A 15,775-nucleotide genomic window follows, 5' to 3' on the forward strand; every position below is an offset into this window, starting at 1 on the left:
TCTTTTAAAAATACCTATTTTTTTTAAAAAAAACTCTTTTAAACCACCAGCCAGAGATGCTCAGAATATTTTTGGGCAAATCACACACATCTCCAACCACCTCCTAACACCTCCCAAGGACTCAGGCACTGGTGACCAGCAGAAGGCTCAAAAATGGCTCTAAATAAGATTTTTGAACAGCCCTTGAGCCAAGAACAATGAGCATTAGACAGAACTCCTTTTTTTTTCCTCAGCCCATTTACCCTGAGTCCTTTTTATTAAGTGGATAAACCCCAAAATCATAAATTTGAGACAAAACCACACTGAGCCAGGTGAAGTTTTCAAGTCAAGACTTTTCAAGCCAAATCCTGACTTGAAAATCTTTGCCAATAAGAACTATTCTCACCTGCTCTTGAGTTTCTTTTAAAAATACCTATTTTTTTTAAAAAAAACCCTTTTAAACCATCAGCCAGAGATACTCAGAATATTTTTGGGCAAATCACACACATCTACAACCACCTCCTAACACCTCCCAAGGACTCAGGCACTGGTGACCAGCAGAAGGCTCAAAAATGGCTCTAAATAAGATTTTTGAACAGCCCTTGAGCCAAGAACAATGAGCATTAGACAGAACTCCTTTTTTTTTCCTCAGCCCATTTACCCTGAGTCCTTTTTATTAAGTGGATAAACCCCAAAATCATAAATTTGAGACAAAACCACACTGAGCCAGGTGAAGTTTTCAAGTCAAGACTTTTCAAGCCAAATCCTGACTTGAAAATCTTTGCCAATAAGAACTATTCTCACCTGCTCTTGAGTTTCTTTTAAAAATACCTATTTTTTTTAAAAAAAACCCTTTTAAACCATCAGCCAGAGATACTCAGAATATTTTTGGGCAAATCACACACATCTACAACCACCTCCTAACACCTCCCAAGGACTCAGGCACTGGTGACCAGCAGAAGGCTCAAAAATGGCTCTAAATACGATTTTTGAACAGCCCTTGAGCCAAGAACAGTGAGCATTAGACAAAACTCCTTTTTTTTTCCTCAGCCCATTTACCCTGAGTCCTTTTTATTAAGTGGATAAACCCCAAAATCATAAATTTGAGACAACACCACACTGAATAGGTGAAGTTTTCAAGTCATGACTTTTCAAGTCAAATCATGACTTGAAAATCTTTTCCAACAAGAGAACTTCTCACCTGCTCTTGAGTTACTTTTAAAAATACCTATTTTTTTTAAAGAAAACCCTTTTAAACCATCAGCCAGAGATGCTCAGAATATTTTTGGGCAAATCACACACATCTCCAACCACCTCCTAACACCTCCCAAGGACTCAGGCACTGGTGACCAGCAGAAGGCTCAAAAATGGCTCTAAATACGATTTTTGAACAGCCCTTGATCCAAGAACAGTGAGCATTAGACAGAACTCCTTTTTTTTTCCTCAGACCATTTACCCTGAGTCCTTTTTATTTAGTGGATAAACCCCAAAATCATAAATTTGAGACAAAACCACACTGAATAGGTGAAGTTTTCAAGTCAAGACTTTTCAAGTCAAATCATGACTTGAAAATCTTTTCCAATAAGAACTGTTCTCACCTGCTCTTGAGTTTCTTTTAAAAATACCTATTTTTTTTAAAAAAAACTCTTTTAAACCACCAGCCAGAGATGCTCAGAATATTTTTGGGCAAATCACACACATCTCCAACCACCTCCTAACACCTCCCAAGGACTCAGGCACTGGTGACCAGCAGAAGGCTCAAAAATGGCTCTAAATAAGATTTTTGAACAGAACTTGAGCCAAGAACAGTGAGCATTAGACAAAACTCCTTTTTTTTTCCTCAGCCCATTTACCCTGAGTCCTTTTTATTAAGTGGATAAACCCCAAAATCATAAATTTGAGACAAAACCACACGGAGCCAGGTGAAGTTTTCAAGTCAAGACTTTTCAAGTCAAATCATAACTTGAAAATCTTTGCCAACAAGAACTATTCTCACCTGCTCTTGAGTTTCTTTTAAAAATACCTATTTTTTTAAAAAAAAACTCTTTTAAACCATCAGCCAGAGATGCTCAGAATATTTTTGGGCAAATCACACACATCTACAACCACCTCCTAACACCTCCCAAGGACTCAGGCACTGGTGACCAGCAGAAGGCTCAAAAATGGCTCTAAATAAGATTTTTGAACAGCCCTTGAGCCAAGAACAATGAGCATTAGACAGAACTCCTTTTTTTTTCCTCAGCCCATTTACCCTGAGTCCTTTTTATTAAGTGGATAAACCCCAAAATCATAAATTTGAGACAACACCACACTGAATAGGTGAAGTTTTCAAGTCAAGACTTTTCAAGCCAAATCCTGCCCTGCCAATAAGAACTGTTCTCATCTGCTCTTGAGTTTCTTTTAGAAATACCTATTTTTTTTTAAAAAAAAACTCTTTTAAACCATCAGCCAGAGATGCTCAGAATATTTTTGGGCAAATCACACACATCTCCAACCACCTCCTAACACCTCCCAAGGACTCAGGCACTGGTGACCAGCAGAAGGCTCAAAAATGGCTCTAAATAAGATTTTTGAACAGCCCTTGAGCCAAGAACAATGAGCATTAGACAGAACTCCTTTTTTTTTCCTCAGCCCATTTACCCTGAGTCCTTTTTATTAAGTGGATAAACCCCAAAATCATAAATTTGAGACAAAACCACACTGAGCCAGGTGAAGTTTTCAAGTCAAGACTTTTCAAGTTTCCAACAAGAGAACTATTCTCACCTGCTCTTGAGTTTCTTTTAAAAATACCTATTTTTTTTAAAGAAAACCCTTTGAAACCATCAGCCAGAGATACTCAGAATATTTTTGGGCAAATAGAATATTTTTGGGCAAATCACACACATCTACAACCACCTCCAAACACCTCCCAAGGACTCCAGAGCCCAGCAGGATGAGTCCTGTGCTACTCAGGAAGAAATTAAGTTAATTTTCCAGGTTGAATCTTGGTTCATCCAGACAGGATGAGCCTGAAGAAGGCTTTGGACAAGAAGTACCCCCCAGCAAGCCTCTCCAGCCCCCATACCTGCTTCATAGGTGGTGGCATGAGCAGTCATGCTCCAGGTGCTGGATCTCCTCCCCTTGGTGACCATGACAGAAAACTCATACATGGTGTTGGGCTTCAGCCCCATCACTGTGTGACTCAGGGCAGTTGTGTCTGCTGACTGCAAAGAGATAAGGAATATCTTAAAAAAAAAAAAAACCTCTTTTTTTTGCTCCCAGCCAAGCCAAGCAGGGGCACGGGGGGTTCTTCCTCTAAGAAAAATCTCCCTGTTGCCACCCTGTTCCTCAAGAGGAATTTTTTTAGCATCATTAATGTGCAACTCAGCTTGCTACCTGTAATTAAGGCAGTTAAATAAATGATGGTGCTGGTTTTCTTTCTACTTTTTCTCTTTTTTTTTTTTTTTTTTTGTCTTTTCCCAGACAAAGCAATCAGCCAGGCATTTTTTTTTCCATATGGAAATGGGAAGCTAACCTTCTGCCCACATCAGGAAGAAAACCAGGAATATTTTTAGAACTTAAACACTCATTTCCAGCCTCTTTAGTGGGTTCCTTCTCTTAATAATAATAAAAACCCCCAAACTTTTTAATAAATCCTGACTTGCAGAAAGCATTTCCCCCCCTGTAATGGCCTGAAGGCTCCCAGTTCCTGGGGTTAACACACATTTAATGATAGAAAGCAAAATATTACTCAAAACCCCAGCAAAAAGCTGGTTTTTTGTATTCTTAAGGCCCACTTTTGCTTAGAAAAAACACTATTTTTATATATTTAATCAGCAACATACTATTGATCTACCTGTGCCATGTTAGGAACAACCAAACAGTGCTGCTGGGAATATCCCACTGCTCATTTATTTATTTATTCTGATTTTTTTTTTTACCTCAGCCTGGAATTCAGGGAGAATTTGAAGCAAGCTGCACTTGTAGCAAAGCAGAAAAACAACAAGAAAATGCCAAATTTCAGACTATTGAATAAAATCAGTGCCAGAACCTGGTGTGCAACTTCCCAACCTCAACAACTTCCAGGCCATGGAGTGAAAGGGATTTTCCCATATTTATTTTCTTGGGAATTTCAAGTTTCCTGAGCAAGGTCAAGGTGTTTATGGCTTTGCAACCTTGATGTTTGCATTTGGGAAGTCACCTCCTTGGCTTGCAGCAGTGATGCCATTCAAAATTAAACCAAATGCAAGCCCAAGTGGGCAGAAAAAAGCAGGAATATTCAAATGGCAGGGAAAAAAAATTAATTTGCAGGCATTAATGAATTTGCAGACATTCAAAATTAAACCAAACGCAGCCCCAAGTGGCCAGAAAAAAAGCAGGAATATTCAAATGGCAGGAAAAAAAATATTAATTTGTAGATCTTAATGAAGGGACCTGAGCTGGAAGCTCAGATTTTCCTTCTTGGCAATTAAAAGCTTTGAAAATGATGGGTACTGAGGGCTGAGAATCTGCCTCTGTAAAAAGCTTTACTGAAGGACTTGAAACAACCTCAGCTCCTCACCAAAAATGCCAGAAATCTGCTTTACACAAATTATTCCTTGACAAAAAGCTGGATTGAAAAATGGGGACTAAACATTTCCTCCCCTAGAGAGAGATTTTGGAAGAAATGAAATGATTTCTGGCTTAAAATCCTCCTCAGCAGGACTGAGGGGGAACTAAATCTGATAACTACCACTATGGAAGGGCTCAGCTCTTACACACGAGCAGGAAAAATGCCAAGAGGAAAAAAAAAACCAATAAGGTTTAGACAAAAAAAGGCTTTAGTGGAAAATTGAGACATGGGGCTCTTTTTTTTTTTTTTTTTTGGTGAAAAGAAAAAGTTATTTGTCTCCAGCTGAGTGTTTTCCTTTGCCTTCTTCCCTCAATCCAAAATAATCCTTCCTCAGATCAGGTGGGAGATTCATTTTTGGGGACCAGTGGGAGGTTTTGCTGGGAAAGCTTCCAAACCAGTAGAAATTCAATCCTTCTGCACAAAACAAGTGGTACAGGAATTGCTGAGCCTGCTCCAAACCCCTAAGGAAAGCAGGAGTGTTCCTCCTGGATCTTAAAAAATAATATAATGAGGTTTATATTGTCTACTCCCCCAAAAAAATTGGGTGTGAGGGTGCTGAGCCCCTGTGCCAGGTTTCCCAGAGAAGCTGTGGCTGCCCCATCCCTGGAAATCTTGAAGGTTGGATGGGGCTTGGAGCAACCTGGGCTGGGGGAGGTGTCCCTGAACATGGAAAAAAGTTGGAATTGGATTAACTTTAAGGTTTCTTCCAATCCAAACCAGTCTGGGACTCTTTTTAAAAATTATTATTATTAATTTTTTTTAAAGCAAAAATGACTCCTGAAATAAAATCTGTGAAACTGAGCAGTTTTTGGACATGGGGATCAGAAAGTTGGACTTTTGGCAAGGGAATGGAGTTATAGGATGAGGGGGAATGGCTTGAAACTGGAAGAGGGGAGATTTAGGTTAAACATAGGGATGAAATTCCTTAATTTGAGGGTGCTGAGCCCCTGTGCCAGGTTTCCCAGAGAAGCTGTGGCTGCCCCATCCCTGGAAATCTTGAAGGTTGGATGGGGCTTGGAGCACCCTGGGCTGTGGGAGGTGTCCCTGACCATGGAAAGGGGTTGGGAATGGATAAAATTTAAGGTTTCATCCAACCCAAACCAGTCTGGGGCTCTTTTTTAAAATTATTATTATTAATTTTTTTTAAAGCAAAAATGACTCCTGAAATAAAATCTGTGAAACTGAGCAGGTTTTGGACATGGGGATTAGAAAGTTGGACTTTTGGCAAGGGCTTGGAGTTATAGGATGAGGGGGAATGGCTTGAAACTGGGAATATGTAACCTGGGTGGGTTATTTGGGAATATGTAACCCGGGTGGGTTATTTGGGAATATGTATCCTGGGTGGGTTATTTGGGAATATGTAACCAGGGTGGGTTATTTGGGAATATGTATCCTGGGTGGGTTATTTGGGAATATGCAACCAGGGTGGGTTATTTGGGAATATGCAACCTGGGTGGGTTATTTGGGAATATGCAACCTGGGACAGCATGAAAAACAAAATCCAAACCTGGTTTGGCTTGGGAGGAACCTTGATTTTTTAATCCACTTTTTTAATCTGTAGAGGACAAATATTTTATATTTAATTGGGAGTTTAACCTCAGGTCTGAGCCCCCCCCACCCCCATGGTGGTCATGGGGATGCACCCCAGGGATTAATAAATAGGGTGGGGGGGTTACTCATCCTTTTCCCCACCTCCTGGCATTCCTTTCACTCTTTGCTAATTGGGAATATGTAACCAGGGTGGGTTATTCGGGAATATGCAACCTGGGTGGGTTATTTGGGAATATGTATCCTGGGTGGGTTATTTGGGAATATGTATCCTGGGTGGGTTATTTGGGAATATGTAACCTGGGTGGGTTATTTGGGAATATGTATCCTGGGTGGGTTATTTGGGAATATGCAACCTGGGTGGGTTATTTGGGAATATGTAACCTGGGTGGGTTATTTGGGAATATGCAACCTGGGTGGGTTATTTGGGAATATGTAACCAGGGTGGGTTATTGGGAATATGTATCCTGGGTGGGTTATTTGGGAATATGTAGCCTGGGTGGGTTATCTGGGAATATGTAACCAGGGTGGGTTATTTGGGAATATGTAACCAGGGTGGGTTATTTGGGAATATGTAACCTGGGTGGGTTATTTGGGAATATGTAGCCTGGGTGGGTTATTTGGGAATATGTAGCCTGGGTGGGTTATTTGGGAATATGCAACCTGGGTGGGTTATTTGGGAATATGTAGCCTGGGTGGGTTATTTGGGAATATGCAACCAGGTGGGTTATTTGGGAATATGTAACCCGGGTGGGTTATTTGGGAACATGCAACCAGGGTGGGTTATTTGGGAATATGTAACCTGGGTGGGTTATTTGGGAATATGCAACCAAGGTGGGTTATTTGGGAATATGCAACCTGGGTGGGTTATTTGGGAATATGCAACCTGGGTGGGTTATTTGGGGATATGTAACCTGGGTGGGTTATTTGGGAATATGTAGCCTGGGTGGGTTATTTGGGAATATGTAGCCTGGGTGGGTTATTTGGGAATATGCAACCTGGGACAGCTTGAAAAAGAAAATCCCAGCCTGGTTTGGCTTGGAAGGAACCTTGATTTTTTTAATCCACTTTTTTAATCTGTAGAGGGCAAATATTTTATATTTAATTGGGAGTTTAACCTCAGGTCTGACCCTCCCCACCCCCATGGTGGTCATGGGGATGCACACCAGGGATTAATAAATAGGGTGGGGGGGTTACTCATCCCTTTCCCCACCTCCTGGCATTCCCTTCACTCTTTGCTAATTGGGAATATGTATCCTGGGTGGGTTATTTGGGAATATGCAACCTGGGTGGGTTATTTGGGAATATGCAGCCTGGGTGGGTTATTTGGGAATATGCAACCTGGGTGGGTTATTTGGGGATATGTAACCTGGGTGGGTTATTTGGGAATATGCAACCTGGGTGGATTATTTGGGAATATGTAGCCTGGGTGGGTTATTTGGGAATATGCAACCAGGTGGGTTATTTGGGAATAGGTAACCTGGGTGGGTTATTTGGGAATATGCAACCTGGGACAGCATGAAAAAGGAAATCCCAGCCTGGTTTGGCTTGGAAGGAACCTGGACAACCATCCAGTTCCACCCCCCTGCCATGGGCAGGGATTCTTCCAGCTTGCTCCAAGTTTGCCACTGGTGTTTCCTCCTTCATAACTGCCCTACCTGATTAATAATTACTAATTATTAATCATTAATATCTGATTGATAAAGATGAAAAGCTTCAGTGCCTGGCATCCAACCCATCGCTCCCATCCCTCCAAGCACACGGATTTCTAGGAAATTCCTTTGGCTTGAGATGGGAATTCCTGCTGAGGGAAGGTATGAAAAGCAACTCAAAGCTTTGGCAAAGGAAACAAAAGGAGTTGAAAGAGCTGCTAAATGGGTCAAGTGGTCAAACTTTACCTTGTACTTGGCACTCGTGGAGTAGCTCGTCCTCCAGCGGACCGTGTAGAACCGAACCTCTGGTGTCTTCTGGTTTTTGGGGCCAGAGTTGTCTGCCCAGCTGACCCTCACAGCATCGTGTGTCAGTGCAACAGCCTGGACACCTACTGGTGGGAGCATGGGGGTGGAGATATCTGGGACTGAGGTAGGGAAATCATCAAGCAAAGGATAAAAATCAACTTCTAATGGGTCAATGGGATCTGGGTCCACCCAGCACCAAAGGAGCATTCCGAAAGAAATGAAGAAAGAGAACCAAAAAAAAAAAAAAAAAAACCAAAAAAACCAAAGAACCAAAGCAAAAGACAAACAGCCACCAAAGGGGGACACAATGGGTTAAATGCATGGCATTAATGAGGAGGAGGGACAGGAGGAGAACAGAAAGAAAGGCATTAAGGCACAAAATGAGAAGCCATCACCACAACAAAACTCCCCAGCCCTGAGTGCTTTTCACCTGCCTTGCTTAAACATTCCCAGGCTGGGGTTGCTTCCTGAGAGATGAAATCAGTGTGTGGTTCTTTTCTTAAAAATTATTTACCTGTTCTTGAAAAATTCCACCACTGGAATGGTTCTTATTTCATCCTCAAATGACTGAACCACCTCCATGACTGCAGAAATCACCCATTATTGGACACACCTCCCAAGCAGAGAGTTTTCCAGCTTCCAACCTCTTTAGCACAACATATTTATAGACATTTCCTCTCCCAGCAGCCTTTTTGAGGCTTTTTTGGTGGCTTGAGGCTCTTGAAAGCAACATCTGCATCCATAAGAACATCTGCTGGGCATCCCAGGATGCAGCAACTTCCCTGCTGAAGGGAAGATCTTGGTTTTACTCTCATTTATCTCGTGAAAAAAGTGCACATCCATGGTCAAGTGGGCTTCTTCCTCTCCCCCATCTCTGGGATTGGGTGGGTTTTGGGGACTCAGGCCCTGAGCACCACGTCCTGTGCAACAAACTCTGCCTGGGTTAATTATTGAGTTGTTGCAGGGTGGTGGCACTTCCACAGCCACCAGTTGCTCCCCAGTTTAATTATTTCTGGCTTTGGTGAGCCCCCCAGTCAGCTTCTGGCCTCTCTTAAACCTGTATTTACTGCCTCAGTCTTTACTTGCTCCTTAATTCTTTAAATAAAGTTCCAAAAGGCAGAGGGGAAAAGCAGAGTGAGAGCACCAGATTTTTTTTTCTGTTGTTTGTGGGGGTTGGGTTTGGTTTTCCCCCCCTAAAATAAAGTTAATTAATTAATTAATCAGAGCATAAATGACTCAACTGCTTCCTCACTGACAGCAGCTGCACTTTGCCTGCTCCCTGGGCCACTCTTTGATCACTTTTAATTCATCATTCAGCACCTGGGGAGGTCACAGAGGGAAAGCAGAGGAGAGAAGGATGTTTAAAATGATATTAGGTTCTACCAGCTTCTTGTGTAGCTTCTTCCACCCAAAAAAGCCCCATAAAAGTTCCAACAGGAGAGCAGAAGGAAATGAAAGAACCCATTTGTGGTTGTAGTGATCCAAAACTCCAACATCATTATTTGAAGTTCTTCTTTTCCCAGTCCTGCTGCAAGTGGAAAAGCAACAGCTTCTTCTCCTGAAATGCAAGTTTTCCAAAGGGGAGCAACACCTGGTTGTACTGGGATTTTTTTTTTCCACAAATTTATGATGGGAATTGATGTGCCTGGAGCTGAGTTGGTATTTTAGCAACCTCTGAACATCCTTTCCCAGGCTGAAAACTGATGGTGGACACAGAGAAGATCATGGAAAGAGGTTGGGTTTAGTTTGCCTCATCCAACCAAGAGAATTCCATTTCTGGAACACATCCCTGTCGCCCTTCTCTCGGGGACACGGCTCTTCTCAGGAGCTCTCTCGCTGTCTCTCTCCTCAGGCATCTTCATCTCTTCTCCCCTTCTGCTTCTGGGAGATGCCTTTTATTTTGCCCTTTAGCCCCGCCCCTTTCCGGCTGGGGCAGGCCCTAATTATTGGGCACAGCTGGGCCTAAGCTCCCAGTTCATTATCGGCGACACCTGGTGACTTGTGGTTCTCACTACATTTCCCCCCTTTTTGTTGTTTGTTGAAAAATAAACTTCATTTTTTCAATAATTTACAATTAATTCACAATAATTTACAATTAATTTAAACATTTCCTTATTTTCCATAAACATTTCATTATTTTTTAAACACTTTCATTTTCTTAATTTTACAATTTTCTTACAATTATTCTTATATTACGGCCTTTCATTTCCTTATTTTTACAATTTTCTTAGCCTTTGATTGAAATGTGGAGGGAAAGCTCGGGCTCCTACCGGCTTTTTCGCCTCTTTAGCCTCTGTTATCAGCAGGAGATGAGGTCTCAGAACACCAGCTCAGCTTTCGCTGGTACTCGCCCCCTCGGGATGCCTGGCCATGCAGAGGCTTCTCTGAGCATTCACCGCACCAGTCTTATCGCGTGTCCCTGGGAGGCTCCGTTTCAGGACCGCATCGCGTGTCCCTGGGAGGCTCCGTTTCAGGACCGCATCGCATGTCCCTGGGGGCTCCGTTTCAGGACCGCACTATCGCGTGTCCCTGGGAGGCTCCGTTTCAGGACCGCACTATCCCATGTCCCTGGGAGGCTCCGTTTCAGGACCGCGTCGCGTGTCCCTGGGAGACTCCGTTTCAGGACCGCATCGCGTGTCCCCGGGAGGCTCCGTTTCAGGACTGCACTATCGCGTGTCCCTGGGGGCTCCGTTTCAGGACCGCATCACGTGTCCCTGGGAGCTCCGTTTCAGGACCGCACTGTCGCGTGTCCCTAGGACTCCGTTTCAGGACCGCACTGTCGCGTGTCCCTAGGACTCCGTTTCAGGACCGCACTATCGCGTGTCCCTGGGAGGCTCCGTTTCAGGACCGCATGGCGTGTCCCTGGGGGCTCCGTTTCAGGACTGCATCGCGTGTCCCTAGGGCTCCGTTTCAGGACTGCGCTGTCACGTGTCCCTGGGAGGCTCCGTTTCAGGACCGCGTCGCGTGTCCCCGGGAGGCTCCGTTTCAGGACCGCACTATCGCGTGTCCCCGGGAGGCTCCGTTTCAGGACCGCACTATCGCGTGTCCCTAGGGCTCCGTTTCAGGACCGCATCGCGTGTCCCTGGGGGCTCCGTTTCAGGACCGCACTGTCGCGTGTCCCTGGGGGCTCCGTTTCAGGACCGCACTGTCGCGTGTCCCTGGGAGGCTCCGTTTCAGGACCGCACTATCGCGTGTCCCTAGGGCCCCGTTTCAGGACTGCGTCGCGTGTCCCCGGGAGGCTCCGTTTCAGGACCGCACTGTCGCGTGTCCCTGTGGGCTCCGTTTCAGGACCGCACTATCACGTGTCCCTGGGGGCTCTGTTTCAGGACCGCACTGTCGCGTGTCCCTGGGGGCTCCGTTTCAGGACCGCATCGCATGTCCCTGGGGGCTCCGTTTCAGGACCGCACTATCGCGTGTCCCTAGGGCCCCGTTTCAGGACCGCACTGTCGCGTGTCCCTGGGAGGCTCCATTTCAGGACCACACTTTCGCGTGTCCCTAGGGCTCCGTTTCAGGACCGCATCGCGTGTCCCTAGGGCCCCGTTTCAGGACCGCGTCGCGTGTCCCTGGGAGGCTCCATTTCAGTACCGCACTATCGCGTGTCCCTGGGGGCTCCGTTTCAGGACCGCATCGCATGTCCCTGGGAGGCTCCGTTTCAGGACCGCGTCGCGTGTCCCTGGGAGACTCCGTTTCAGGACCGCATCGCGTGTCCCCGGGAGGCTCCGTTTCAGGACTGCACTATCGCGTGTCCCTGGGGGCTCCGTTTCAGGACCGCATCACGTGTCCCTGGGAGCTCCGTTTCAGGACCGCACTGTCGCGTGTCCCTAGGACTCCGTTTCAGGACCGCACTGTCGCGTGTCCCTAGGACTCCGTTTCAGGACCGCACTATCGCGTGTCCCTGGGAGGCTCCGTTTCAGGACCGCATGGCGTGTCCCTGGGGGCTCCGTTTCAGGACTGCATCGCGTGTCCCTAGGGCTCCGTTTCAGGACTGCGCTGTCACGTGTCCCTGGGAGGCTCCGTTTCAGGACCGCGTCGCGTGTCCCCGGGAGGCTCCGTTTCAGGACCGCACTATCGCGTGTCCCCGGGAGGCTCCGTTTCAGGACCGCACTATCGCGTGTCCCTAGGGCTCCGTTTCAGGACCGCATCGCGTGTCCCTGGGGGCTCCGTTTCAGGACCGCACTGTCGCGTGTCCCTGGGGGCTCCGTTTCAGGACCGCACTGTCGCGTGTCCCTGGGAGGCTCCGTTTCAGGACCGCACTATCGCGTGTCCCTAGGGCCCCGTTTCAGGACTGCGTCGCGTGTCCCCGGGAGGCTCCGTTTCAGGACCGCACTGTCGCGTGTCCCTGTGGGCTCCGTTTCAGGACCGCACTATCACGTGTCCCTGGGGGCTCTGTTTCAGGACCGCACTGTCGCGTGTCCCTGGGGGCTCCGTTTCAGGACCGCATCGCATGTCCCTGGGGGCTCCGTTTCAGGACCGCACTATCGCGTGTCCCTAGGGCCCCGTTTCAGGACCGCACTGTCGCGTGTCCCTGGGAGGCTCCATTTCAGGACCACACTTTCGCGTGTCCCTAGGGCTCCGTTTCAGGACCGCATCGCGTGTCCCTAGGGCCCCGTTTCAGGACCGCGTCGCGTGTCCCTGGGAGGCTCCATTTCAGTACCGCACTATCGCGTGTCCCTGGGGGCTCCGTTTCAGGACCGCATCGCATGTCCCTGGGAGGCTCCATTTCAGGACCGCATCACGTGTCCCTAGGGCTCCGTTTCAGGACCGCATCGCGTGTCCCTGGGAGGCTCCGTTTCAGGACCGCACTGTCGCGTGTCCCTGGGAGGCTCCGTTTCAGGACCGCATCGCGTGTCCCTGGGGGCTCCGTTTCAGGACCGCACTGTCGCGTGTCCCTGGGGGCTCCGTTTCAGGACCGCCCTGTCGCGTGTCCCTGGGGGCTCCGTTTCAGGACCGCACTATCGCGTGTCCCTGGGGGCTCCGTTTCAGGACCGCATCGCGTGTCCCTGGGAGGCTCCGTTTCAGGACCGCACTGTCGCGTGTCCCTGGGAGGCTCCGTTTCAGGACCGCACTATCGCGTGTCCCTGGGAGGCTCCGTTTCAGGACCGCACTGTCGCGTGTCCCTGGGAGGCTCCGTTTCAGGACCGCATCGCGTGTCCCTGGGGGCTCCGTTTCAGGACCGCACTGTCGCGTGTCCCTGGGAGGCTCCGTTTCAGGACCGCACTGACTTGATGCGCACTCAGAGCTCCGCTTCAGCATTCCTCGGGTTTGAATTCCGCGCGCCAACTCGCTGCGCCCTTCGAGCCTCATACCTTGCCGTGCTGGGCTTCTATTCCGAGCTCTTCACGCCGCCTACAGCATTTAAGCCTGGCCTTGTGGAGCTCTTCCCGTGGTTGCGTTTTTGGAGCTCTTTATAGAGCGTCCCGCACCATCGTAGTGGCTCCATCTGATGTGGTTGCGTATTCGAAGCTCTTTATATCGCCTTCAGCATTTAAGCCTGGCTTTGTAGAGCTTCCCGCAACCAACATGGTCGTGTAGGGCTCTTTATATCACCTCAGCGTTCACGGCTGCTGTTGTTGCCCGCATTCTCCACCAATTGTTGCGGCGAGCCTTTCTCTTGGGGACACGGCTCTTCTCAGGAGCTCTCTTGCCATCCCTCTCCTCAGGCGTCTTCCTCTCTTGTCTCTTTCTGCTTCTGGGAGATGCCTTTTATTTTGCCCTTCAGCCCCGCCCATTTCCGGCTGGGGCAGGCCCTAATTATTGGGCACAGCTGGGCCTAAGCTCCCAGTTCATTATCGGCGACACCTGGGGAATTGTGGTTCTCACTACACATCCCTCCTGACCTGAGGAAACGTCTCTAATCCATTGGAAGCTGCAAAGAAGGCCCCAGATCTGGTCTCCGCCTCCCAACCAACTTTTATTTGCTGTTTATATCCACCTGGAAACCTCTTGACATCAAACAGCTCCTTGCTCTCTTTGGTTTTGTGAGTTTTCAACTTGAGTTTTCAACCAGATCCCCCCAAGGGCATCTCTCTGGATGCTAAATGGCCACACACAGAATTTTAGGGCTTTTTGAAGTGCTGCTGGGTTAGGAAATCCAGGTCCTGTGCTTTTCTGCTTTGCTAAAACCCTTTTTGGAGCTGTTTGCCCAGGATGAGGCTGCTGGAGGGGTCCCATGGGTGGGAAGTTTGGGGAAGCTCCAGGTACAGACATTTCCCAGCAGTTACAGAGAGAACTGAGGTCAAGTTTTGCAGATGCTGATCAAGTCAACTCCCCAAGCCTAAATTATCTTTTTCACACCTGGACAGCCTTTGATTTATGAGAGAATTAATTATATTTATACTCAGACAGGAACCCAAATCCCACAGGCCAGCTGTGTAATTTTTAACTGAAATCAAGAGGGTGAAAAAAAGCAAAAAAAAGCACCAAAAAAAACAACTTAAAAATAAAATTAAATTTGGATCCTGAGGCAAACTCAGGAAAAAGATGTTACAAGACACACATTCAGCAAAAATGACCTTTGTAGGCTCCAGACAAGAAGAAAGATAAATAATTTTGAGTCAGCAGTTCCCTGACACTCCCTATGTGGAATGTAGCTCATTAGTTGCCCTTCATTGTGCAATTAATTTTATTTTAGCTGTTTTTTTCCTTCTGACTTTCCAAGATTTTTATGGGAATACTTCACAAAACCAGGTTTTATCCCTTGGAGAGCCCCAGAAGGGCCATTTGGTTGCTTTCTTCCTTGCTGTCCACCCAAGCCAGCGTCAGTCATTGGGTTTGCTCTCAGTGACACAGCTCCCCTTCCAGGCAGCTCTGAACACCATGGGTGAAATCCAAGGAAAAAAAACTTTCCCAAATGCCCTCCAAGGAAAAAACACACGTATTGGAGTTTGGGTTTTTTTTAAAAAAACCCTTCTTTTAACCCCAAACTTTTAACCACCAAACTCTTCTTTTAACCCCCACCCACCAACAAGGGTGGAAAAAGCCCGAGGCAGCCTGGAAGATGTAAGAATAAATCAGATTTTGGAGCTCTGATCACATCCCAAGAATGCACCTGGGAAAAAACAGCTGCTCAAATCCCTTATCCTGCCCCAAAAAACCTCACCAGTCCATTCCTTTACTTTTTTCAACCCCTCTCTCTATGCTGTCAATGTGCACGAATGCAGCGGGGAGATTTTTCATCAGCTCCCTTGCATTTAAACTGCTTCAGAACCCAAGAAATTATTTCCTTGGGGTTTAAATCAGCCAAATCCTTCACCACCATCCTCCCCTGGGCTTGGGATTATTTGGGAGTCATGCTTCACCCATGTTAACCCACCCTGAAGAGCAAGCACTCACAAGCATCCCATCCCATTTCTACAGCCAAGTTCTGGAGAGGGTAAAAAGCTCAACTCCAGCATCAAGTGGCAAATAAAGCTGATTTATTCCAGCAGGGAGCCAGAGGATTTTTTTCTTCCATTGCTTTGACCAAAATGCTTGGATGTGCCCCTGGGGGAGGCAAAAGTTTGTTGAGGAGGAGCAGCTCAGGAGCTGGAGGTTGCAACTCACCTGTCATGGACCTGGTGGTGGCACTTTCATAGAGAGGGACTCCTTCCCCTGCGTTGTTGAAGGCTTTTAAGGAGATGACATAATGGGAACTTGGCTCTGCAGGAGAGAAGAAATGAGGCAAAACAAAGCAGAGATTGTTAGAGACTCTCTGGGGTGG

General features: G+C 46.9%; 1 protein-coding gene across 1 annotated transcript in view; it reads right to left on the reverse strand.

Moving 5' to 3' along the window:
* The window catches only part of DCC (DCC netrin 1 receptor), a 496,140-nt gene that overhangs the window by 56,697 nt on the left and 423,668 nt on the right, over positions 1 to 15,775 (reverse strand). Inside the window, exons 16-18 of the mRNA XM_071730797.1 lie at positions 15,619 to 15,714; positions 8,017 to 8,255; positions 3,044 to 3,182 (exon numbers count right to left, since the gene is read on the reverse strand). Coding sequence (XP_071586898.1) covers positions 3,044 to 3,182; positions 8,017 to 8,255; positions 15,619 to 15,714 — 474 coding nt within the window. The remainder of the gene's footprint in view (positions 1 to 3,043; positions 3,183 to 8,016; positions 8,256 to 15,618; positions 15,715 to 15,775) is intronic.

The sequence above is a fragment of the Heliangelus exortis genome, chromosome Z, assembly GCF_036169615.1.
Source record: "Heliangelus exortis chromosome Z, bHelExo1.hap1, whole genome shotgun sequence".
Taxonomy (NCBI): Eukaryota; Metazoa; Chordata; class Aves; order Apodiformes; family Trochilidae; genus Heliangelus; species Heliangelus exortis.